General features: G+C 34.3%; 3 protein-coding genes across 7 annotated transcripts; 1 reads left to right on the top strand and 2 right to left on the bottom strand.

Annotated features, from left to right (window-relative positions):
- Positions 1 to 17: 17 nt before the first annotated feature.
- On the top strand, positions 18 to 3,954 carry LOC147403281 (uncharacterized). The gene is made up of 6 exons (XM_086438797.1): positions 18 to 282; positions 661 to 722; positions 793 to 1,058; positions 2,144 to 2,218; positions 2,309 to 2,371; positions 3,534 to 3,954. The coding sequence occupies exons 1-6, from the start codon at positions 176 to 178 to the stop codon at positions 3,576 to 3,578; spliced, it is 618 nt and encodes a 205-aa protein (XP_086294923.1). The 5' UTR covers positions 18 to 175; the 3' UTR covers positions 3,579 to 3,954.
- Positions 3,955 to 6,162: 2,208 nt separating this feature from the next.
- Positions 6,163 to 12,850, bottom strand: LOC147403280 (isopentenyl-diphosphate Delta-isomerase II). 2 transcript variants are annotated; one of them, XM_086438795.1, is made up of 6 exons: positions 12,691 to 12,850; positions 9,951 to 10,006; positions 8,557 to 8,648; positions 6,959 to 7,061; positions 6,739 to 6,876; positions 6,163 to 6,657 (listed from the first exon to the last, which is right to left on the bottom strand). In XM_086438795.1, the coding sequence occupies exons 1-6, from the start codon at positions 12,750 to 12,752 to the stop codon at positions 6,404 to 6,406; spliced, it is 705 nt and encodes a 234-aa protein (XP_086294921.1). In that variant the 5' UTR covers positions 12,753 to 12,850; the 3' UTR covers positions 6,163 to 6,403. The 2 variants fall into 2 exon arrangements, with proteins under 2 accessions (XP_086294921.1, XP_086294922.1); XM_086438796.1 differs by lacking the exon at positions 9,951 to 10,006 and having other exon boundaries at positions 12,691 to 12,842.
- Positions 12,851 to 15,762: 2,912 nt separating this feature from the next.
- LOC147403279 (Tetratricopeptide repeat (TPR)-like superfamily protein) lies at positions 15,763 to 26,550 on the bottom strand. Of its 4 annotated transcripts, XM_086438791.1 has the most exons (16): positions 26,413 to 26,550; positions 26,134 to 26,301; positions 24,541 to 24,593; positions 22,861 to 22,898; positions 22,412 to 22,502; positions 21,816 to 21,921; positions 21,642 to 21,712; positions 20,751 to 20,814; positions 20,084 to 20,146; positions 19,062 to 19,133; positions 18,831 to 18,932; positions 18,311 to 18,385; positions 17,922 to 18,044; positions 17,608 to 17,724; positions 16,175 to 16,231; positions 15,763 to 15,984 (listed from the first exon to the last, which is right to left on the bottom strand). In XM_086438791.1, the coding sequence occupies exons 1-16, from the start codon at positions 26,434 to 26,436 to the stop codon at positions 15,928 to 15,930; spliced, it is 1,281 nt and encodes a 426-aa protein (XP_086294917.1). In that variant the 5' UTR covers positions 26,437 to 26,550; the 3' UTR covers positions 15,763 to 15,927. The 4 variants fall into 4 exon arrangements, with proteins under 4 accessions (XP_086294917.1, XP_086294919.1, XP_086294918.1 ...); XM_086438793.1 differs by lacking the exon at positions 24,541 to 24,593 and having other exon boundaries at positions 26,126 to 26,301; XM_086438792.1 differs by lacking the exon at positions 24,541 to 24,593 and having other exon boundaries at positions 22,861 to 22,924.
- Between the last annotated feature and the right edge of the window lie 555 nt (positions 26,551 to 27,105).

Here is a 27,105-nt window from a genome sequence, read left to right as displayed (position 1 = left end):
ACTCCCTAAAAGCCCCATCTCTTTTCTGTAAATACCTTCTCAGCACCCTTTCCCTTAGCCATCCTCCTTCCACTCTTTCGTTGGAAATCATCCTTGATTTCAGAAGCCCTAAAAAAACCAAGTTAGGGTTTGTTCTTGATAGAGAAAGTTCCAACCATCTGATCGAAATTCATCGATGTACGCTGATCGGATAGCGTCTGGGAGCAAGAGGTCTGTGAAGGATCGGCTTAACGGGAATTCCGAGGGAGATTTCGATCGGATCAAACAAATCAATGGAAAGAGGTTGGCTTTTTTATTTTTATTAAATCTGGGTTTGTTTTCTCTCCTCTAAACTTTGAAAAATTCGATTTTGTGTTGCTTCTGCGGATTTGGTCAAATTTCGTTCTGTTTGGATGTTTATTCGATCTCGTTTTGTTTGTTTACATGTGTGAAGAAGTTGATGTGTGAATTTGGTGGTGATGGGTAGTTTCTGAAATTGTGGAAAGACAATTCGAGTATATAAAATATCCAAATTATACAGTAGAAGTCTTACTGATTTGCTTTGAAATCCGTATATTTGGCTGTGTGTGTATGTGTGGAAAGGCAATGCAAGTATGTAAAATATGCAAATTATACAGTAGAAGTCTTACTAAGTTGCTTTGAAATCCGTAAATTTGGCAGGCAGCGGCAAACCAACAGTTGGAAACATGATCTCTACGACGATGAAGAACCTCAACTTTCAAGTATGTCGGTTTTTCTTGTAAACTTCTATTCTTTATGATGCTTATGTGACTGTGTTAATGCTATGTGAAGATCCCAATGTCGGTGCTCGAGATCTACGATTAAAGCTCCAAAGAAAGGGTGTTGTACAACAAAGTGGAAAAGGAGGTCCCGGGGATCTACGTGCAAAGCTATCTGGCATGATGCATGGACAACCAGGGAACATTGTCGTGACAAAGGCTAAGCCGGTGTTGGAGGTTGTTAAACCTGCTCAAAAAAATCTTCCAGTGGAAGCAACACCAATAGAGACCAAAAAAGTTACTATTTCGGTTCCTAAGATGAAGAAGTCTCTGCAAAAGGTGGTGGGAATTCCTTTGAGTCCTTGTCATGTTATTTGTTCTTAAGCTTTCCCTCTATTCTATTGTCCTCACAAAATTATATGAAGTGCCAAGGTTAGTTATTTATGCTTTTCTAGATTTTGGGTATTGATCTGAACTGAGTGAAAAACATGAATCCAATGGTTTTTAATTATTTATATTTTTTAATAATAACAATTGAAAGGGTGGGATCATAGTAGATTTCTTTGTGGATTGGTATGAACAAATTCATTAGAAAAAGGACAAGGAAGTAATAGAAAAATGAAAGAATGGTGATAAGAGGTAATCACAAGGGAATATAAACTAAAAAGCAACTAACTCTCAATCAATGATCCTTGAAGCAACATGCCCTAAAAACCTTTAAGATCAAGGACCATGAATACAAGAGAGATTTTGTCTAGAGTACTACATACCCTAGGGATTCTACGTTTTTGTCAACACTATCTGTTTCTTTTTTCCAAAAACAAATTTTATTAAATTGGATTGTAAATACAAACACAAAACTAAGACCTGTTGTAGGAAAACAAAAATCTAAAATGTAATCTACGTAGCCTTATATTTTATTACCCATTTTCCAAGAAATATTTTATTACCTTCATTATGTTTTTCCCCACGAAGTGCAAACTTTTTCTAAAGAAGATAATTGGGGAGCCATATGAGTTTAATTCTATGGAAATTGTGTATATGTTTTAGTACTTTCTTTGTTACTAGTTTCTTTTGTTCATTCATCGCAAAAGAGGCTATATATCTATTCATCTGGTCTGATTTAATCTAGAAACTAGTTGAACCATGCCAAGAGTTTTGTAACTGAGATTCCTTATATTCATTCAGTTGGAAAACTGTTGATCTGGAGGCTCTATGAACCCATGGAAACTGGTTAATGTGGAACTTTATGAATCTGTGATCCGGGAGGTTAGAATTGAAGTTTATGGCTTCGATGATGGTGTATTACTATTGCAAGTAGGAGATATGATCCGAATGAAGCAACAAACAGCTAATGCAATTGATTTTCAGGAGTCATTTATTATGCATTCATCTTCTTTCTAACTTGTTTTCTAATTGTGCAGGATGATACATCGGTGGGTGGTTTGCTGCGGTCTCTTGGTCTCGAGAAGTACCTGATCACATTTCAGGCAGAGGAAGTATGCCATCTTCAGATACTTGCTTCTGCAATTTGCCAACACCTTTGAGAGTTTCTCATATTTAGTTTAACTATCATATTGCTTGTGCAGATTGACACGACTGCTCTGATGCACATGACAGACAAGGATCTCAAGACTTTAGGGATTCCAATGGTAAAAGTCTATAATTCTAAGTTATTTCTACTGTTGGTTGTTCATGTTTCAATTTTTTCGAGACTCTGTTATGATAAAAAGCTCCAGTTCCAAACTATGCATTCTGTTGTATGTGTAAACATGTTTAGTGCTGTAAAGATCGAAGAATATGTGAGGTTCAATATGAATTCTTAAATTTAAGAAACCTATATTCTGTTCAAGAAGGCCATTATCGTTGGTAGATTAATTTTCTCCCAAAAGACTGGTCCACCTATTTCTTTTAGAAAAGTTCTCATTCTTTCCAACAGCCAAGCCCTAACTGTAAAGAATCTGCATATATGTTTCTTCAGTGGAAACTTTTTGATATGTTGGGTTGAACCCATCAGCACCACCAGTGACTTCAGAATAATCCCACTTAAGTATCAAAGCCGGAGATTTGTTCTTGAAAATTTACGACCTTGAATTAAAGCTCTTGTTTCTGCTTTTGTTTGAGTTCACAACATCTATGAGACTGGGAGACAACTTGAGGATCTCACCTTATTAGTCTGAACGACATTCCCTATATTGGCTAGGACCAAGGTAGCTAAGAGCACTACTATTGCAGTTAAGTTTCAACCAACATCCAGCTCTCTCCAAACCATCGTGGTAGTGGTTTTCAATCTCCTGTCATGGATACTTTTACCGTATCTTGACATCTATAAATTCTTCTAGGATAATGGTCCAAGATCATCAATGAAACATAATGTTCTACATTTTTCTGATAATCTGTTTAGTCATAAAAAGTTTCTAATTCCATCCTTCATGCAACACAAATGAAATGCATATGGTGATTATTTTATGAAGGCTCTTCATTTTAAAATAGCTTCTCCATCTTTCCTTATTCTCATTGCCCCTTGCCAGAACTCTTCAGTCATTGCCTTTGATTCACAATCTTCATTGTACAGCTGAGACTGCAAGATATTCCTACAGGTTCCCTACAAAAACAAATCCTTGAGAAACCTATACTGGTCCCGAGGAAGCTTGTATTTTTCCTCCCATTTGTGCGTCAAATATCGTTTGAGATTGGAAAATTCTATTTACTATTAAGTACTAAAAAAAACTCTGTATTTCATTCATCATCCACTGCATTTTATTCTCTCCAACCTAATGACCCAAGGTTTTTTGTTTCATTTGGTGGTTTCAGGGACCCAGGAAGAAGATACTTTTGGCATTGGATTCCCAAGCTTAAGATTACAGGTGTGCTGGGTCGGCTGGACTGCATTTTTGGTGGGGAAGCACTCTTGCAACAAATCTTGCATTTAAACCTCATCTCAGATTTAATTATTCAGTTGCATCACCAAAAAAAGGCTCTTAATGGAACTGACAGTGTTGGTGTCGAACCAATAGAAATATTGTACTTGGGGTCAGAAAATGAATAGCGGTACCTATTGCATCAAATTGCCATGGCATAAAAAGAAGGTGACCAATTACATTTGTTGTTCCCATTTGCAAAATACCATATGGTCACTTTTGGAATTGGAAAAGAAGATTCTCAGTTCTCTCTGTCATCGTCCAAATGGATACCGTAAGTGAAGCTTTTATGATGACATCTCTCATTTGGTGTATGGTGACTTATTTGCATAGTTTTTTTTTTTTTTTCTTCAACAATTATTGGTTAACTATAAGCTAGTAGATAGATCTATTTGTGTAGTTTAGACGATTACTCCTGCTTTGGTGAATATTCGAGATGCCCATTGACCATGGTCTTCAGAGACTAATCAGAAAATGACCAAAATACCCTTGATTTTCCCCTAAAAGCCATGTCTTCAGCCTCTTCAATCTTTAGGGATTCCTAATATTTGGCAGCCCTTGTTTTTCCTCCCCCAAATCCATTTTCAATATTTAATCTATTTTACCAAGTCCTTTATTTAGGGTAACCCTTTTTTCACTCATTGATTTATTCTGGTAATCCCTAATTCACCCTTGAAATCTCCACATTGCTTGGATATTGAGATGTTGAAGATGGATTTTGGGGGAATTTATTAGTGTATTCTGGTCATTGTCTATTGGTCTCTCACAGATGAATGGCCAAACGGGTACATCATCAGTTTGAAAACCCATGGATATCTCAAATGTGCACCAAAACGAGGGAATGTCACAATTATCAAAGAGAAAGGAGCACACTTAATATGGTAAGACATGATTGAAGCAAGATCGGCAAGAGGAGCCAACTCAAAATGAATGTTACGCTGCAAAATGGCTTGTCTCATGTTTCACAAGTCACTCCATGGCATGGTTTGACAACCTTTTAACCAGTGAAATGTGCGGCACATATGCTAGAATTTTAGAGCAGTCAGGAGAAAGGTGATCTAGATTTTAGATTGAGATACCCGTGGTGATTACAGTGTCAAAGAGAGCAGCCCCGCTTCAAATTTTGAAGGAACCCTCCTCGTTACAAGACACTTGGTATTTTGAATTTATTTCACACCCCACATTTCCACCAAAATTTGAAACATCTTCTTAAAAATGCCATGTGTAATGTAATGAAGAGGGATGGTTTCTTCAAAGTTTTTTTGGTGATTACATTCTCCTTTGAGCTTGATCATCTCTGATAAAATGATAACAATGACTTAGATGCCCTTATTAATAATAAAACCCATAATTTTTCTCCTTTAAGCTTTTCCACCTCATTGCAATCCTTTGAATTTTTTAATTATTATTTTTTACACAAAATTCACTTGTCTTCTACTTTCCGGAAAATCCTTGTAATCGAGGTTTGAAGGTTAGAGTAGACTAAGCATTGTATACAAATTAATAGCTTATTCCCATTTTATAAAATAAATCTTAATCTTAAATATTATAATGAGATAAGGGTGAGTATTATTGCAAGTTAAATCAATACGGTGACTATGCTATATATTTGAAACTTCTGAATCAATCACTTAAATCAATTATAACTAGGTGGTAATGAGACGTGCAAATGCACGAGTATGGCTAAAAAAAAATTTATGTAAAATTAATTTAAAACATTATTTTAAAATTTTCAAATACATAGTTTAGTTTCATGTTACATTTTGTCATTTAATATTGCAAAGGATTTTTGTAATAAAAAATAATTAGGAAATTTTGAAGATAAAATTATAAAAGGAGATCTTTATAATTTAAAAAAATTAACTAGCATGGTTATGTGTGTTTGTAAATTTATTCATTTCGATGAAAAAGACCCTCGTTATGGTACGTTTAAATGTAATATTGTGAATTTTAAAATTATTGAGGGTATTTTTGAAAAAAAAAAAATTCTGTATCAACAATCCTCTTACCATTTTTCCAATTTATGTACAAATGCACATGCCACCCATGGTTTTAAATCTCGTCTGAGAGTGAGATGACTCGTCCAATACATCTCGGTATCGTCCACCAACAAGATGGATAGACAAGTACGTATGGAACAAGATTTAAAACAATGGTTCATTTTTCTCGTGGTTGAACAAGACGACTCAAACGTATCGAAAAACTCATCCGAGACGCCTCGGTCTTGTTCATAGATAAGATGAGACGTCAAAACAAGTTTTAAAACCATAATGCCACCCACTAGTCTCTTATACATAAGATACGCATAACTCCAATATATTATTTTCAACCTACTTCTCTCACTCTTTATTGTTTTCGAGTTTTAACTATGACATTTTGGAATCGAGTTTAATTTTTAGGATGACTAGTGTGCTGAAAAAAGATAATAATAATAATAATCCCGTCATTCTCTCTCTTTTCTAGCTTATTATGCACACAAGCCATTCTCTCAACTATCACGACCACCCTTCACTTAAAACATGTAGCATAAAAGCAATGACATTACTTGAACATCACAGGCATAACAGCTGCCCTTCCAGTAACAGAAACACAAATCTCAGTTTGGGTAACATAGCCACAAGATTCCAAACAAACTACACAGTAACAAAAACAAGAAGAAGATAGGTGCCTTACAAATTTATTGAACCACCTAACACACAAAAAAAATGTTTTTTTATTGAACCAAAGTAAGTCGGACTCACCATGGACCTCATTGAAACTGCACTAAGTCAGTTTGTGAATGGTTTTCATGTCAACGGCTTCCTGGAGTGTCCCTTGTTTAACATTGTCCCACCACTTGTACAAGAAATTTTCCACAACAAGCCTGAACCAAGGAGATAGCTTCAGCCCCTCTTCACCGGCATCTGCTTTCCTCAGCAACTCTTTCAACTGCTCCTGATTAACATACTGAATGGCAGCTACTTCATCGGGGTTTGGATGCACATTGACATCTCGGACAAGGAAGAGTAGGTAATCCACTGCAAATTAAACACGAGATCGTAAGGCCAGTAAAATTAGTTTAAAAAGTGTAAATTTCAAGATCGAGTTGTTGATATTACATTCATGCTCTCCCCACTTGCCATCTGACGGAGCTTTATACAACATCCGGCCCAGGGGAGTGAACTCATCAACGGGCACATCTTCAGCAGGAATACCCAATTCATCGAACAGCTTCCTTTGTGCGGCATTGCGTACACCTTCACCGGAAACAAGAACTCGTCACTAAGAACCCGACACTGAAAAACAGAAGCTACCTCAATGCCTAAGAGAAACAAATACCAAGGAAGTTCTCCTGTATGAGCTCAGAGTCACGATAAAGGGGATGGCTGCAACAAGTGTTTGTCCACACCAACGGAAATGTTACCTTTGTTGCAGATCGTTGCTGTCCAGGAAACAAAAGAGAAAATGTCAACTATAAAACAACACAAAAAAAGGCTAATCTTATATTCTAGTCAAATAAACGAAAAACAAAGGGGAAAGTCAATGTATATCCCATCCTCAACCCCAATTTTGAAAGATGCAAGCAATAATAAAAATAATTTTTTTTTTATTTTTTTATTTTTATGAAAAGAACCTTTCCTATTCCTTTCCACTGGAGTACTGATTAACATTGGAATCAAATTGATAGTCCCTCTGGATCATTCGTGCTCAATCCACAGTATTAAATTTTGGTACATTTCGTGGAAATATAACAAACTATTTTCATTTCCACAAGGTCTGACTTGAAATTTGATCAACTCCTTCTGTATATATATTGGTAGAAATAACTATTGATCTCGTGGAATATTTTGGTGTAAAGTTTACCATTGCATACTACTAGTATGAAGTTGGTCAACTGGACGAATCTCCTCTTAAATTGGATTTCAGATCCACTATAGTGGATTTTTTGTGAGTAGCTAGATTTTCTCCGAAGACTTTTGCTCTTAATCTCTAGATGAACTACCTTCAAAATCCATTGCCCTTCCTCAGGAAGAATAATCATGACACCCCCTTCCACAGATATCAGATATTTCTCAGACATGCATCTTCCACCACAAAAGACTTCAATTCCATATAGATTGATTTCATCCTTCCTTCAACAACCATTACCCACATTTCCTCTTAACAGTATTATACAGATGACGATGAAACATATATGGAACTTTCCTGCAATTAAGCTACAGAAAAGTAGATAAAAATGAAACTCATATCCTGCATACAACTCAATTTGGTTAACCAGAGGATGCATTTGGAAGGAACTTGCAAGAAGTAAGCACAAAGAAGCCATAGAAGATGTCAACTGGAGTGTGGACTGTGTGGAAAGAGGTTAATAAAGTAGATTACACCTGAAAAATCCTTCTATTTTAAGTTTATATTCTTTTTCTAATTTCAACTCCCTCTTCAAAACATATATTTCTCAAGTGGACTTGCGACTTACAAATACACACACACCCAAAAGGATAAATTGTATCTTGCCTCAATGCTCCAGTATGGACTTATCATTTGAAGAATGGATAATTCTAGGTTACAATCTGAATGTGGACTATAAGTAAAAAATTTATACAGAACATATTCTCAATTTCAAAGAAAAGTTTGTCAAACTGTTTCTAGAGTTCAATATTTCTGCACTGATTTAGCAACAAGAAGAAAAAAGGTTACATTCCGGATTATCTGAAACGTTATAAATATAGAAAGAATTTAGTAACAACAAAATGGCCTTGCATATAATTGGATCAGCAGTGCTTTCATCTAGACTAAGAAGAAATAAAAAAAAAAATTTGATCGATAATAATATTTTTATTTTATAAAGATATAAGCAATTGATATTCTTTTATTCTTAATGAGAAATAAATCACCCAGTACACTTTCCATATTCAAGGGGTATAAGCATTGCATACCTGAAGGAGCAACTCATATTTTGAGTTAAACAGAAAAACGCTGAAGGCTCTATGCAGTAGATTTTCTCTTTCAATTTTTTCCATCAAATGGCCTACACAAAATGGATGGACAATGAGAGACCAAACAAATAGTCTACCAACAAGCATGTCAATGTTACCCCATCGATATGAGTAGGAATTATCTTTAAAATAAAATAAAAACAATAGAAGAAGTATGCACAGCAATAAGTGATTCAGAAAATCACACATGACCTCCCAAGCATAACAAGAAACATGTAGGGTGGTATTTACTCCCGTCATGCACAATTAACAGAACTCTAATGTAGCAACCATAACAATTGGAGAACATAATGTTGTCTTGCTATATCAACCATTGAACATCAGCTTCCCAGTACAAAATTTTTTAATAAGTTCACAAAACATAAAGATGGTCTTACTCTCTAGCAAAAACATTTACATTACATCACTCAATAACAAAAATATAGAACTTGGAATAGTATAGTCTTAGTTGATGTTTTTCATTTGATTGCTGCATTGTGACTGATAAAACCCCTTTTCAGAAAAAAACTTATGATGCATCATTCATAAGAAAAATTCTTCGTAGTCGTCTTTGTGAATTTTTTGGTGAACGGCATCACAAGTCTCAAGAAATACATGAGTACTTTTGGACCGGTAAGGCTAACCTTCGACATGGTCCTCCAACTAGACATTTGAGTCCGGCCTGACCCTTTGGGTTGACCCTCAGGATAAGACCTTCTAGTTTGATCCTCGGCATCCAACATACATCTAAGCAATTCACTATCCTACATGGTATAATTTACTAGGGGGCTTAAAGGTGTGTCTCGAGATACTTTCACCCCGATGAAGAAACTAAATTTTTTGGCCAGAAACTATGTGACAACTTGAGGATTCACGTCAGATCTCAACCCATATAAATGCTTTTAAAGAATATGATACTTTTGACTAGTAATGGCAAACTAATCCATTGCGTACACAAAAACCACCAAAATTGCTAGCCACCAACGGACCATGCCTAAGACAAAATGAAACCAAATACATCCACTAGCACCAACCATTCATCAAAATTCTCCAGAATTGTTTAGTCCTGAAGATGAAGCCGAAGCTTTATAAGTAGGGAAAAATGCTAATCACTTTACCCAACACAATGATATCTTATTTGGGAAATGCTTCAAACGACATTTTGAGATGCATGAATGGTTATCAAACTGAAGAGAATTTCTTAGCAGCTTTGAATAGTAAAATTGTAGAGTAGTAGGAGATGGAATCAATATCAAACACACAAATTACCACAAATAGAATGTATGCTTATCACATGTAAAAAAAAATCAAATTATCTAAAAGGTCAATTGATTTTTAATGGAAGTATTACTTACAGTTGTATTTGGAATCATGCCCAACAACATTATCATTCTCATCCACTAAAATACATCTGCATAAAGTGGGAGAGTGAAAAGAAGTCAACTGCATGCGATCCACAAAATAGATAAATTAACAAATGCAAAAAAAAAAAGAGATTTCATAAATCCATGCACTATAAATTACAAAATCAATAAATCAGTAATCTATATGAGAAAAAGGGGTATAAGGAAAATAAATAGTATGGTTTTGGCTAAAAAGGTAAAAATCATAATCATCATCAAGGTTTAAAATCTCGTTGTTTTGAATCAATGTTTGGTCAAAAATAAAATTGAAAACGTCTCGACCAAATCATTCCAAGACATTCAGAAATATTGAATGTTTCGGGGTCAATGTTTTGCTCTGGACTCAACTAGAAGCAAACTGATAAATTACAAAATAGGATGCATGTAAGTAAATTCGAAAATATCTCAACTAAAACATTCCAAGACATTTAGAAACATTCTCAAAACATTGAATGTTTCGAGGTCAATGTTTTGTTTTGGACTTGATTGGAATCGAACTGATAAATTACGAAATAAGATCCATGCAAATAAAATCGAAAACGTCTCAAGGCGAATGTCATTGAAATATTCCAAAACAGCACAAAACTTTGAACCATGATCATCATCATCTTCAAAGCCTTATCCCAAAGATTTGGGGTCATATGAATTTTATTCCTCCATTCCATTTTGATCATAGCCACATCTTTCTGTAATTGAAAAATGCTCACTTAAAAGAAAATGGGCAAGAAAATTGAAACACCAAAATGGACATAGCAAACCCTCTTTTAACACAATAAAATAAAATCAAGAAGTAAATTAGAGGTGTTAGAGCATTAGATGCATTGTATTAAGGTGCATGAGATACACTAGATCATTGCCAATGTATCTCATCACAAACGGAAGGTTGCGATGAAGATTGATATATTTAATATATATCAACTAGTATTTTCTATATTAGGAATGATTGGTAAGCAATATATTTAAATTTAAATATTAGTAATAATTTATATTAATTAGGATTTTAGATTAGGCTTACCATTTTGGTTGATGTAATCTCTATAAATACCCTATTAGGTTTCATGTAATGATCATCCAAGAATTCTCAATAAACCATTTTTCACAAGAGGAAAACCAAGAGATATAAAAATGCTTCACGATTGTTCAAAACATGCCCCTTTGGATGACAATGTCTCCTTGTTCTCGATTCCAATGAAAATGGTAGAAGGAAAGTTAAGTGGTTATTGTGGGTGTAGGAACCAAAAACATCACACTCCTTGGGATTAGTAAAGTTATCAAGTGGAGGCATTCGGATCCGGTTCAACCAGATACAAACCCAATTATTTAAATGGTTCAAATACCCAATGGGTCCGACCCATCAATGTTTTCTGACTGAGGTTTATTTTGCCAAGTAGTGTCGGAATGAAAAATTATAATATTGGCAAAATAAACCTCAGTCAGAAAACATGACTGAGTCAACTCGAAGAACTGAATAGCCATTGAGTTGAATCGGCTACAAAATAAAAGCTACTTCTCTTGTCAGTTACGAAAGTCACAAGAGTGGAGTTTAAAGGCCATTATGAGCCGAGAGAGTGTAGCTTTAAATTCATAATGACATCATGGGTTACTTATACTAGACAACATGGGAAGTGGTTACATGCTTTGGAATAATGAACCAACTCTATAAATAGGAGACTTCTCCCACTTAATCCCAGGTCACAACACTCTACAACTCTCCGCCTCTAAACTTCTTCTTTTTGCTATGCATTTTCTATCAAGTACCAACTTGATCGTCTGAAACCCTTTGGCCGGTACCACATCAGTGTCTTTTAAGGTGAGATCAACGGAAAAGACGACTTAAAAATAAAGTTCAATCGGAGAAAACGACCAGAGAAAGTGAAATAATCAAATACGAAATTCGAGGATCATAGCATCATCACCGATACAGATCTTGGAGAGTGGGAGACTCAAAAAAATCTCCTACAGTGAGAAAATAAAGTGGAACAATTCATACATGTTACAATCATGTTTGTCATCAAAGAAAACAATTCATATTTTTTCTCATAAATAAGAAACAAAATACATGAATTTGCATGAAGGGATTCTCTATCAATAAATGCAAAACATTCTTTTCTCATGTGCATAACCCCATACTAAAAAAAGAAACATGAAAAAGTGATCCAGTTCTCAGGTTTTCAACATGAACAACAACTAACACGGACAGAGATTAAAATTCAGTAACATATTGACCAATTTCAACTAAGATGACAAAATATGAAACCTTATCAGGATGTATTTAAATCATATAAATTAATAAATCAACCGATATTCTATCAGATGAGTCAATTTTAATTAACAAACAAGAAACAAAAACGTATCGGACTATCCATGAGTCAAGAAAACAATAACATCTGAACCTGAAGTTAAAAGAGGCCAAAACAAATCCTGATTTAATTAAAAGATGAGCCAAAAAAAAAATTAAACAATTCTCTACTATTCATCTCTGTAATAAAAAACAATCAAAACATGAGCGATATGCATCAGAGAAGGATGTTGGAACCTGAAACACAGCTCAAGTAAAAAACAAAATTACAATCGAATAGTCATCGAATGATTCACAGAGCACACATCAACAGATTTGACATTCGAACAGCTAAAAATGAAGCAAAAAAGAAGAGAAAAATGATGAATCAAATGAGAATGAGAAAGAACTAACTCGTCTTCGAACATGAGACGCTTCTGGACAGCATCCATGGTGGAATCAGGAACGTCGCCCATCGTAGCAGATGATGATGAGAAGGAGAGAGCGGAATGAACGGCGATGGCTAGGGTTACTAATGGTTGTTGGGGCAGAGTATATAGTGGGTGTATTTAAAGAAAAGGATGACAGAGGGATACATACAAAATAAATAAATGGACAATAACGAGGAGGTCTGCATGTTTTGTGGTGGCAGTGAAGAAGTTACCGGGGCGAAAATAACAACATTTACGTTGAGATTCCAAAAGTCTGCCCCTGACCTTCTCTCCAATTTTTTTTAGTAAAAATTACTTAAAAGACCCTGACAAAGGAATTTCTTTCTAATTAACCCCCAAGTTTTAAGACTTAATAAAACTTTCCTTTTTAATCGTTCAATCTCTCACCATTTTCGTTCAAAAAATTGAATTTCAACATTCCAATCAAGTTTCGGAGACCCCATTTCATAGAAAAGGATTTAAGAAGAAGAGGTCATTTAAAGGATTTTTCAAGTTTTTTTAAGATGTATGTAAAATACTAAAATAAAATTTTCTTTGTTTTTAGATGAAAATTGATCAAGGATCATTCTTTTGACTTGAAATCATCTATACAAGTCTTTATCTCAAATTTTTAATCAATTTTTTTCATGTATTTTAGTAAAAAAAAAACTTAAAATATTAAGATGGTGTGATTTTACTAGTGTCGAGTTCAACACTATAAAAAGTGGCGAGCTCAACAATAAATAAAGAATCTTGTTGACATATGTCCTTTAAAGTGCAATAAATACACTTTAAAAAAATTTCAATCAAAAATCCTCTCAAAAGAATTATTTTTATATTATCAAATGCTTATTCCCAAGTGTATTTAATGCATCTTAACATGTGTCCTTGGGACACATGTTACTAAGACCCATAAATAAAAGAGCACGGATTCAAAATGGTGTTCTGTTCCTAACCAACGTTAAGTGACACCCCGTTTTATGCCATGTGACATTTTTTGTGATTCACTTACACACAAAAGATCAATTTAATTGGTGATGTACATCCATTGATTATTGCATCGTCTTAAAAATGATTTATAATCATTGAATTTAAAATCCTTTTTCAAGAACTTAGATCCAGTGAATTCAAGTTATTAAACATTATGATTTTTTAGTATGTAAGTTTACCAAGGGATAGATCTCATATCCATACGATCGATGGGTCCCAAAATGCCATGTAGCTAAAATGGGATGCCACCTGACCTTGGTTGGCATCGGAACACTGTTTTGATTCTAAATAAAAAGTGGTGAGAATAATGAGAGGTCATTAAGAAAATAAATGGAATGTCAAGTTACAACCCAAAACTTAGGAGTTATTTAAAAGAAATACCTCCACCTTTAAGTAATTTTTTTTTTTTTTTACTTGCTCATCATTCTTTCAATAAAAGACGACATGAGTCAAAACCTACCAACCCTCGCACATAATCCATCACGTGGTGGATTACGGCAAATATAAAAAAAAACACTGTAGGTAAGGTCCACAAGACACACCAACCACCCCCACTTGTACTTGAACTTGTGAAGGCACCTAACCCCGGCGACGGAAAAATCTTTGAAGCGGTCATCCTCGCATTCCCGCTTCAAATTTTGGAGAAACCCTCTGTGATGACGCGTGGCATCTCACTTTTTATGAAATACTCTTTATGTTTTTAAATTTGTAATATACCCCTTGACCTTGTTCGTCTCTTCTTGACTAATGAAAAATGACATTAAAATCTTTGAATTTCCCCCCAACACTAATCATGATGATGATGAAAATAATTATAATGATGGTTATAGTGATGATGATGATGGTGGCCGTGGTGGGTGGCGGTGATGGTGAGGGTATTCGTATTAATTTGGCCCAATAACATCTTAAAAGGATATTTTTTGGTGGGCACATATAGTTGTGGGAGATCACCTTGCTTGGTGATTTCAAGTGATTAGAATTGATAGGTTTTATGATTAATCTTAGTCATCGAATTGATTTGGTACTCAAATTCGACATCTATCTTTCTTTCCTTTAAAACATAGAGAAATTTACTAAGCGGACCTACTGTTGCAATTGTATTTCATATCAAGTTTGTACAGCAACCAACCTTACTTTATGAAATAGACTATCATGATTACCTTAGTAAGATTTCAAAACTTACTAAGAATCATTGGACCTATATGGATTATCAAATTAGACTTCCAATACCACAAACTTTTAAATTTCATGGAAACAATCAGATCCAAAAGAAACAAAATTCAAAATAAAATCATTTTTAAATTTAATCCAATGTGTTGAAAATGGATGACTACCAAAATCCCAAATTTAAAAACTAAAATTTAAAGGTAAAAATTAATTATTTTTTGATTTTTTTATTCAAAGTTCTTAAATTTTTTTCCTTTATAACCTTGTGGCATCAGATGATGTTTTTGTATTCGAAAAATTGATGTGATTAGATCCACTCCAAAGCATGTTACGTAACAAACTAAGTCCATCACTTTGAATTTTATGACGTGGATAAATGGTTTGTTAGGTAACAAACTTGATAAATTAGGATTGATGAGTAACAAACATTATAAAGTACGGTTCCCTTAGAATTATCAAAATTTCAAGGGAGGTTTTATAATAAAATGCAACAGTTGGATCCGCCGATTAAACCTCTCTAAAATATATAGAGAGAGGGTAGCGTTCTGTTGCCAAAGTCCTAGTCAAAATGTTTTGTCCTATATGGACTAAAAGATATTCCAAATGTCAGCAAGTGAGCCACCAAAATTGCTCTTTACAAGATAAGATTTTGGGTTTAACAACGTATTTTCATTAATGGGAAGATCCTTTAATAACATATATTTAATGTTGTATTTTTATGGAAATAAAAGAAGATAATTTAGGTAAAAATCACAATTTTTTAAATTCTATTATGAATGCAAACCCGTCCAACCAAAATTGAAGAAGGTCCAACCAATTTGATTTTTTTTTTCATCAGATTGCTATTCTTAAAACATTAGAGCAAGATCGATCAAAAAATGATAAAGAGATGTTGAAATGGGTAGGAAGAAGAGGACCTGTCAATCTTGCCAATACAAGCTTATATATTTGACAAAAGGGCATTACTTGACTTTATTCAAACAATGAGGAAGCTCTTCCTCCTTACACCTAGAGATATTAGATTAGATAAGCAAGCAACACCATTGAACATGCCCATTGCTTACTATTTTGAATAGCGGTTGACGAGCGCCTTAGCTTTCTCCGGTGCAAAGAATCTTGCCTGAACAAAAGCATTAGAAGTAAAATCTCTACATAACTAGTTGTCTATCCTCCAAATTAAAGGATACTAATTTCAGGTTATCTATGGTGCATTTGAAGATTAGGTGACATTTAGTTTGGTTTTGGAAAGCAAAACACTTTTTGTTAGTTGGTTGATTTGGAAATATAGAAACACACATTCATATACTCACTTGAATAAACATCCTCTCTGCATCGCCAACTTTACCATTTTCTTTCAAAATAATTCCCTGCAGGAGCATCAAACAAAATATTTACATGAATGTTCCATTTGTTTTGGGAGAGTATAAAGGACGAGTATATCGTTGACTACAGAAACTAAAAAGTGAATATGTCTCAACAATCAAGAAAAAAATGGAGCATAACTGATAAAGAAAAATTACCCAAGTAACAATAAAACAGTCTTGAGAAAGCAGAAGGTTAGCTAACTTAGGTTGTATTTAGGCAGATAGTTTGATAACATGTAAAATAGAGGTAAGTTGAAAAAGAACAAAAAACAAAAAGACGAGTAATCTTTCACTCATTTCAAAGACATCCAAGTAGCTCAAAAACACATCATTTCACAAGGTGATTGCTCCATTCCTTTGCATCTTGAGGAAAATGAGTAGAGAGAGTGAATCTCAACCCAAATAACCTGTAAGTAAAAGCAAATTGGATTCTAAAAATAGATAGAAGTGACTATAGCCTGTTACTACTTTTCCATAGAAATCCTCCAAGGCCATTGTGAATGTGGATCGCTAAAGTAGAAAGGTCAGCACAAGACATTATTTGAGGCCTCCCACTTTTAAGAATTTAGGAGACCCCCCCACGGGCTTTGCCGAATTTCACCCAATCAACATTATGCGAATAAGAAATATATTGATTGAGTGGGTCCATGATATCTGTTTGATAAATTCAACTTATTGTGGTAATTTGCAATGGTAATGATCGACCAACAAAGGGAGTGGAATGGTTGGTTCCCAAGGCAGATGAAGACATATTATCCGCCATTGACTTAAATGGATAGAACCACTTAAACCAATTCAAAAGGACTTGGACAGCAAGGATTCCATATGTCCAATCCTAAACTCCATTAAAGCATACAAAGACCAGATATCCACGATGTTTATAAACCATAGTTAATCGCGGCTGGTTTGAAGGATTTAACCCAAACTACCATGATTTGGATGTTGGAAACATATAAAGAAAACAGAGGTAAGTCTATCAAACAACCTCAAAATGGAGAAGAACTCGTGTGTCTGTACGGCTTGCTGATGTCAGTATGTGACATTGCTGATTTAGTGTGAACAAGGTCTGCGATTGAAACCCTTTAATCTTGCATCTATCAGATAAAGATTACATGAACCCAATAGCTTTGATACCAAGTGGAATTTTGGTAAGGAGAACAAGGATAAGAATGGGCAGAGGGAGGGAGGGAGGGAGCCCGGTAGTATTATAAATGTGGGCAAAATACATAACGCACCCCAATGGGAGCACAAAGCCACAAACCACTAAAACAAACAAAAGCAACCATTTATGCACAGTCCATTATCCAACAACTTTTAGATTACAACAGAGACATTTCACATGCATTATTAGATTCACATCAAGTTAAGAGAAAACGAACCTTTGCCAAATATCCTCGGAAGTCGTTAGGGTGTGTGGAAATGAGTCCATCATAAACAGATACAGCATCACTAAGATGACCCCAATCAGAATAGGCTTTCCCAAGAAGCAACTCTACCTGAAAATTATCTTATGTCAAAATTTAGAAAGTGAAAGGGATAGCCATAGAACCTTGGTCCTTGAGATTCTTAGTCCCATGCCCACCTATAGTTGCACTCTTAACACTCCAATACTTAAAAATTATTTCTAACTAAAATTCTATTCAAGTGATTATATTCACAAATATATTATTTTCATTGGGAAAATAAAACTCACTTGGATGGGATCAACCTCCGGCATTTCCATTTCAGGATTCCCACTGGAAGTAGCTTGAACATCACGATTATTTATGTCACCTTTGTTGAGGCGCTCGCGGGAAGCCAAAAGAACTTGAACAGCCTACATGAAACATCTCAAGTTAAAAAGGCTGTTTAATCAGCCAAAACTGGAACATATTGGCCGAGAAATTCCGAGACAGCATGAAACTTTAAATCATGATTATGCCTACATGCAATAGGAAGACCTTGTTGTTGTTCCCTTTGCAAAATTGATAATCTATAAAATGTAGTTGTTACACTATATCTATAAAAAATAATTCAGAGTAAATCACAAACTGGTGCAGCCTATATATAATATACATTAATCAGACAAGCCTGATGACAAACCTCATCTGGTTTCTTAGCAGCAAGTAATGCATTTGTAAGGCCACGGAGAACTTCAAAATTAGTAGTTTTAGACACCTGTTAGGCATGATAAAACAAGTTTATGGACCTTAAAAAGAAACCAGGCATGAAGAAATGCATATAAACTATTAAAAAAATAGATGTTTTAGCAATTTTTAAAATTTTTCAGATATTCGCTATTTAACTGTTTTAAATCTGAGATGGGAAAGTATTAAGAAATTAGTTATCAAATAAAACAGTTACATGATGTACTTAATCCAAGAAACAAATTAACTTCATGAAAACTTCCCACACATTTTAGAAAATAAATAAGGTTACAATCAATTTTCTTGAAGAAAACAAAGTACATAAATTTGAGTCCAGAACCAAATCTTCTTATCTTTTTTTGATAAATATAACAGAACCAAATCAATTTGGCAAATCCATTTATTCCTAGTCTGTATATTTAAAAACAGAAACTAAAGGAACAGTAGATTAAATGCCTAAGAAAGAAATTACTGACAGATGCAGCACTCCTATAGGCAGCAGCACTCCCTTCGTAATCCTTGAGCTCATATTTAACTTCTCCAAGTAAACGATAAACATCAGGGTCACTTGTTTTTTCCTAAACACCACCATAAACCCAGTTGTAATTCATCAGTTCCAGAACTTCTTCAACAACTGGATATAATGAGTGTAAGCAAAGTAATTTCTTCAAATGTTTAATGCAAAACCAAAGCAAAACAAAACAAACCTTGGACAAGTTCTCTAGCAGAGAAGCAGCCCGACCATATTCTCCTAGTTCCGATAGGGTAACTGCGGCTCCCTGCAAGACCAATATTGCTTAGAAGTGAAAATAGCTACAGTAACTTGCACTCAATATCAACGGACATAAGAGATACAATTATTGTTGAGATCAATGATTTGAATGGTTGATCTTGATTATTTGAATCTCGATCTTGAGGATTTGAGTTCATCGTTTTATCGGGGCGAGGGGGCATTAAGAAGGAGAGATATTTACTAATTGGGTTGTCAATATACTGCTAAAAAACTCAGGGTGCATTTAGAAACACGTCCCCACCACAGGGTCTATTAAATAATTTCCCATATTCTTTTTTTTCTTATGTTGTGGGTTGTTGCCCTGATCTTGTATTTCACAAAAGGAAAAAAGTTGTGAATGCAAGAACGAGATTTAGACTGCCTATCTTTTCTTTTCTTCCTCTTTAATGTTGATAGTTGTTTTCCTCACCTTTGTCTCCTCCAATCTTAATCTTGGTATCACTATGTAATATTCTAAGGCTACCACAACCACTCACAATGTAGCATGCTACTCCAGAGAACACCCAAGCACGAGTTAGAGGGTTTGGATCCATGTTATGAGTTAAAAAAATATTTTACATTGATTGTCGGCCAAGCACAAACCTCCTTCATCCAAGATTGGGACCAACAATGCAAGTCCAATGCTTTATGTATGGCATGCAATACACTGTTAATTGAAAATTTGCAAAATGAATCGCGTTTTCAACAAAATTTTGCAACAAAAGGATATATAAGGGCCATTCAAAGACGATGCGTGGGAAAAGAGAATTTGCACGAAATTATGGAAAATTAATACCTTGATGAGAATAACGTAGCATAGTAGAAAATTTCAAAGTAACCCACATACATCAAGCTAAAAAAGTTACATACAAAGATCAAGTAAAAAAAAGAAGCTAGTATAAAAAGTAACACTTTTCGCATGCACTTTGTCATACTATTATATAATACATCACTCACTTCAAGAGCAGTTGGATCTTCTGGGGAGACGCTAAGCTTTGCTTCGTACACTTGCAGTCTTGTCTAAAACAAGAAATAAGAAATTAGGGGTATCAATAATCGCTTTTCCCAAAAGGAGTCAACATTAGATAAATATAACTCCAACTGTCAGTAAGGGCAAAAGATATAAAAAAACGTGGCCTAAACATCTAGCACTCACAAAAAAAATTCCTTCATGCTTGAGTTGTAAAATTAGATGGGAGCAATATTTTAAGTTATTCAACATATAAAAAAATTGATAATACTACCTAGACCATCTAGAAATCAGGAAATCAGGTTTCAAAATGGTATTTGACATTCCATTTCATTTCACACAAACTCATGACATAAAACACTAATTCCTATCCATTAATCGTGGCTTTACCTCTCCAAAGAATTTTACAACATACGTATTGTTTTCTAAATTTAATGTTCAAGTATATCAAAACTTATTTTCATGCACACTCAAATTTTGAATATTACAACCAAATTATCTTCAAGAAAAATTGTGATAGACATCAGTGTTTAGCAAAAATAGTATTCAAGTCAAATCATGATTGATCACATGCACATAAATTTTTGAAAAACATATCAAGTTGAATTGTACTACAAACATTTCACTATAAAAAATGCACATCCCTTTTATTACCTTAAGAGTTATTTCCTCTTCTTTTGTAAGTTTGTTTTCGGCAATTGTAGCTTCCTCTGGGGGACTAACACAAGAAAAAATAAATTACATGTCACTTGATCTTGATTACAAAAATCTAAATTGAAGATATACTTTGAAAAAAACAGATCCCAATCACCAAGAAGATACAAAATGAAAATAGAAAGATAACTACAAGAAGACATTATTTCAACCCGACAGGATAACATGGTTTTGGTATGCATAGTTATATCTCCTTCCCAGAATAATAAAATTATTCAAATGCCTCAAATAGAATGTCGGATAATATATATATCACCCTCACAAAAAATCAGCACAATCTGAACCTTCTAACCCCATCAAAAGTGAATAGAACCATGGACCGTCAATTTTTTACCCTATAAATTGTAAACCACTTTTGATGGATTTAGAAGTTTCAGATTGGGCTGATTTTTTTGTGAGGATGATCTCCTGACCCTAGAGATCATCCTCACAAAAAATCAGTTAATTCCAACAAATTTAAGCCATATAGGACTAAATTGGCTCCCTAATGTTGGATGTCGAACGCCACCCATATACATATAGATAGATAGATAGATGGAAAGTGTTCGGAGGCCCTAAAGAGAGCCAAACATTTTTATTTTTCAAAATAGGGGTTAGAAGTTTCAGAATGGGTAGATTTTTTGTGAGGATGATCTCTATGGTGAAGAGACTCTGATTACATTGACAATTGTGGGAGTACAGATTCTACATGATTTCGCTCTCAATCCATGGAATTGAGTTTTGAGAGTGAGGCTATCCCTGGATGGTTCAATATAGATACTACTAGAATAGAAATGCCATGAGAAACATAAACAAGAAAGTAAAAATAGGCTTGAATGTTTTATTCCATACCTTCCAGAAGGAAGAAAATCTCCAAGAGCAAATACTAAACCAAAAACAACAACAGCCACCCCTACTCCAACCTATTATATATTGAAGTTTCCATTAATGTTCCCCTATACATATGAAGAAGAATCCACATTAAAACCTTTTTCAGGATAGAAATGCCCTTCGAAAAGACCTTACCTTAGTGCCAAGTCCAATTGTATCCTGTTTTGTCTCAACTGGCGCATCATAGTCAATTGCCCCATATTGTTTACTTTCCTCTCCTTTTTTCTGCTCAAGAGCAGACCTGAGCAAATTGTGGAGATTCAAGACATGGAGATAGATATAAATTAATACAGAAAAATATGCTCATACATGCACTTAATATATATAGGGAGAGAGAGAGAGAGAGAGAAATATGAGAATACACAGTATCACCCGCTACCAATCTATGTTTATACATGTACTTTAAAAAAATACAAATCATGAGATGCACAAAAAATGGAAAATTACCAAAACAACGATACTTTTGTTATTTTTGTTATTTATAACCTAAAAGATAGTAATTTTACAAAAATTACTAAAAGCAACTTAAAATGTTGGCCTGTCAACATTTTTTAAAAGCAATTTAAAGATAATAACCCCATTATAGTGAATATATTGTTTTAATAAGTAATGAAAATGTTATTAAGGGAAAAAAAAAGGGAATAACCCCATTGTAAAAGAGAAGACCCGACAAGCTAGTACCCAAGGAGCAAGCTACAGAAAATTAAAAGAACAAATAATTTCAATCACACCTTCTAACTGCTTCCAGCCGCTCCTCAAACTGACGGTCTACAACAATATTGCTAGATTTTCCATCCAATCGACTACTTAACCCAGGTGCCTCTGCAAGGAAAATATTTTTGGCAATAATAGTTAAGTTGGATTAATCAAGTACAACATGATACTGTATATTAAAAAAAGTACAAGAATGACAATGTAGAAACCAATATAAAAAGAATACAAAAGTACAAGGAAAAAGCAAGAAAAAAATCCACTTACTATTGGGTTGTATGTCAGATGGTTCCAATGTTGATTTTCTGCACCAAGAGAATCAACATCAGAACCATCTAAGAAAGCAGAAATATAAATATACAAGTACATTGTAAATGATTTTACAATCGAAACAGTAGAATAAGTAAATCAAACAAGCAGAAATAATAAATTTTCTACAAGGAAAAAAGCAAGAAACAAATCCACTTACTATTGGGTTTTATATCAGACGGTTCTGATGTTGATTTTCTGCACCAATAGACAAAATAAACAAACTGAATTTTATTATAAATGGTACATGGTCATAAAGAAAAGAGAAGCATATGTAAGTAAATGGTACACTGCCATTTTAGTATAAACAAAGTGAATGCCAAATATAAGAGTGAAAAATCAACAAATTAGCAAACACCTTTGAGTATCTATTTGATGAGAGAGAAAAAAATATTATATGGATAAAGGCGTGAACCCTGATTGGATTACATCAACTTAACATGGTACCCAAAGAAGAGGGGATGGGTCAGTTTTAGTGTCTATTAAATTTTGAACCTGAAAAAGTTTGTTTCTGTTAGTGGGTATGGAATGAGAGGAATGGAAGAAGGTTTGAAGGGAAAAATAATGCTCTGCATGAAGTGATCATTAATAAGAAGTGCCACATAGCTAAGTGGTAAGACGGAGAGTTGTTCTAGGTTCAAACCCCCTTAAACTCATACTTCTTATGCTAACCAGTAACCATATAACCTGTCACTAACGAAGCATTTACCTATTAAAAAAAAAGTGAAAGTTAATACAGTAGGCTTGTTATTTTTTTGGTGTAAGCTTTTTAACAAGTTTAGGGAGGTGTTTTTTCTTGATGATTTCTTGATTAAATGGGACCTTATGAGCTTGGATCAAGGCTAGATAGTGACCTGAGGTTTGTATTTAGGTAGATTACCTCAACCTCTTTTTTCTTGGTAATAAAATTATATTTATCAAAAAAAATTATTTTTGTTGAATTCTGATGGTCCCATTAATCTACAAATCCAAGATACAGATCCATGGATTCAATATGTGTTATCTGGGGAAATAAATACAATTCAAACCTTTTGGATCTTAAGTGGTCTGTATGTGATCAGTGATGACTCCAATTCTGAAAGATTCTTCTACAAACACGAAAGAATGTGTAGATGAACACCTTAATATTGTATATGCAAGTGCATGCATACATATGCGTGGTTCAAAATACCATTTTGTTTCAGAATGTTTTGGCCAAGGCGTCTCAGTATCTCAGATATCGAAACAGAACAATGAAGTTTGTTCCAAATGCATGTACTTTCCAATATGTTCAGTAAGTTTCCAAAATTGTATCAATTATATCGTGACTCATGATACATATTGACAAATAGTGGTACAATCCATAATTATTACATCACTGTATCTTTTTCATAAAAACAATCAAAATCCCCAGAAATTGTCTTTCGTCTGAAACAGGTTCCTCCAAACCTTGCTATGATACCACTTTTCATGGACATTACCTCCACATGTGATGTCCAAGCTGTGCTCGACCTAATTCACTGATATAGCCCAAGTCAACCTTATCCAAAGAGTCATAGAATTTTCATCAATTTCCTTGGGAATTCATGTGAACACAAGTGATTTTGGTAAAAGACTTGTATTACTTTCAACTTTGAGTGTTTGTGGTGGTTACAAATAAGGATCCCCCCTCCATATATCTGGGAAGGTGGAATGGTGGTTGAATAGAACCACATGGTATAGATCCAACAACAATGGAACTTTCTAGAAAACCCTCATAATATCTAAAATAAGAGAACTTCACTAGGAGATTTTATACCAACATTATGCTAAATTCTTAATTAATAATTAATGGAAATACAATTACTTCCAATTCAAGTACCTTGTTTGTGGCCCTAAACTTTTTTCCTCTCTCGGGGTCTTGTATTTGTTACTCTGTGGATTCATAACCAAGCAATAAATGCTTGAGAAATATCACAAGTACAGTTTTTAACACACTGTGTTTGTAACAAAAATAAAAGTATTGCACAATAAACTATCTAAAGAAATGCAAACTTGAAATGACAGGGTATAAAAGTTATTTTGAGCTACCTTTTTTTTTAATTGGGCATATTAGACTTACTTACCTAAATTTCGAAAAAAATAAAAGGAAATAAAGAAAGATTGCCTCTCTTGACAAAACTTTAGCAGGAATTGGGAATACTTACCTTTGTTTTTCAGCGTTTGCTCACTGAGAAAGAGAGGAAGGTCAAAAATGGTATGAATAGCAGTATTAAGTGAAGATATAAGACATGTGCCTTCACTGGAGATATGAATCAAGATAGAGTAGAATGCAGAAATGGGATTCACATTGAATCCATGAAAAGAAGTGATTTATGCTACCACCCAAATATTCGTTATAAGACATAGGTGATGATGATGATTCATTGAGAAAGAGAGATGAATCAATAAAAAATAGATAAAATAAACTAAATAAATAATTGTTTTCATTTCAAGTTATACGAGGGAGGAAAGAATATTTCTGAATTAAGGGAAACATCCTACTTAATTAGACAGTAAGTCAAAAACCCAAAAGAGAAAAAGGTGGGGAAGGCAACCCAAGATTCAAGGAAATGGTGTGTAAACCTTCTCAGAAGTTTGAAACCAAGTAGATGAGGTTAAGAACACCACCCCCCCCCCCCCCCCCCCCCACACACACACAAAACCTTCAGATTGTAAAAATCTATCCTCCAATCATGCTACGACTCTAAAACATATTTTAGATATCACAAGATTAGAATGTAAGTTGTATTATTACTTTTTTTTTTGATAAGTAAGTTGTATTATTACTTTCAACAAAGCCTCTCCCCAAAAACTTGTATGAAACATCTCAACACTCATCATGGACCAAACCAAGTAGGGTCTTGAAAAGTCTTCTAAAACACCATTTTATCTATACGTCTATCGAGTGACAGAATTCAGATCAGATAGGGAGATAATCCAGGACAGATCCTATAACAATCTTATTGAGTCCATTGCCCAACCTAATATCTCATTGAATCAGTCCTTATTAGATCCCAAAACTTGCTCCACACCTGACATGATGAAACCATTATGTATATGTACACACATACACACATGCTTTCTCAATTTCTATCGGATTAGGTCATTATCGTATCAGGTCGTGGTTGACTAAAACTGATCTGATATCTTATCAAATTGGATCCTTACCAGGATCCCAACACCTAGCATTGGGTTTGAATCAATCCACATTGATATCCCTAATTGTCCGAGAAACGATGTATTGTCCTTCAGATCATCAAGGCATTTAAAGTGAATCTCCTTATTCACTTCAGAATACCATTAACAATCAATGATCTCTTCTTGAAAACATTGAACAGCTAACGTAAATGAACTGAAAATATATTAGCATATTAAAACTTGTAGTAGACTTTAAAAATAAAAATAAAAAAAATGGATGGACTTACTTAATTACCTTGTCTTTCTTGGTAGGTTGAGCCCCAAAACCACGGCTCCCCCTTGAAGCTGAAGCAAGTATTCTACTTGTTTTGCGAGTTTGATTATCGAAACAAACATGCAAAAAGAGCTTTTCGGAATGCTCGCCCTTGATATAATTTCGACATCTAGTAACTGATAAATTTGCCTGATAGTTCCACAGTACAGTAGTTAAGGTTTAGATTTCAAAGCCAAGCAACACGAAAATCATTAGGAGAGAGAGAGAGAGAGAGAGAGGACTGAGAAGGCTTTTACTAACCATTGCAGAGGGATGAAGTTCCATCGTTTATTGGCGGGAGGGTGGCAGGCCAGTAACCGCTGTAGCGGAGAATCAGGATAAGGGGGGGGCGGGGGGGGAGATGTTTTCTTAGCAAAAATTACTTAATGGACCCTCTGAATCACAACTTATTTCTAAATGCATCCTCACTTTTAAATATATATCCAATTCTATCGGATTAATAAATGTGTGAATCGAGTCGGATCCGTTTCATTTCATCCTTAATCCAAAGAAGATCTAATCGGATCCAAACACATGTCTTATTTTTAAATTATCAATTAAAATATATATATTTTGCAACTACTAATGTAGAGGGAAATAAAAAAGATTAAAATATATTTATCTCTATGTATTTATATGAAATTAAGAATGATAAAAAATATAAAAATATGTTTGGATAAAAAAAAATTCGAAACGAATTGGAGTACATTTGAATTCGATTTGAAATTGTATCAAATTTAAGATTTCAATCTAAGTCGGATATTTCATGTTTTTTTATCGATCTAAACCGATCTGGATTCATAAAATAAATATGGTAGCCCATGGTTTGAAACCTCATCCCAGACTCGACATTGTTCGACAACGAGTGAGATATTCAATGTGAATCATATCAAAAAACATATGGTTTGATAGCCAAAATGACTTAGGCCATATTTTGAAAATCTTGATCAAATC

The sequence above is a fragment of the Akebia trifoliata genome, chromosome 4 (genome assembly GCF_017979445.1).
Source record: "Akebia trifoliata isolate Shusen 1 chromosome 4, ASM1797944v1, whole genome shotgun sequence".
Taxonomy (NCBI): domain Eukaryota; kingdom Viridiplantae; phylum Streptophyta; class Magnoliopsida; order Ranunculales; family Lardizabalaceae; genus Akebia; species Akebia trifoliata.
Note: the sequence above shows the minus strand (reverse complement) of the source record. Positions and strands in the feature narration are given on the sequence as shown.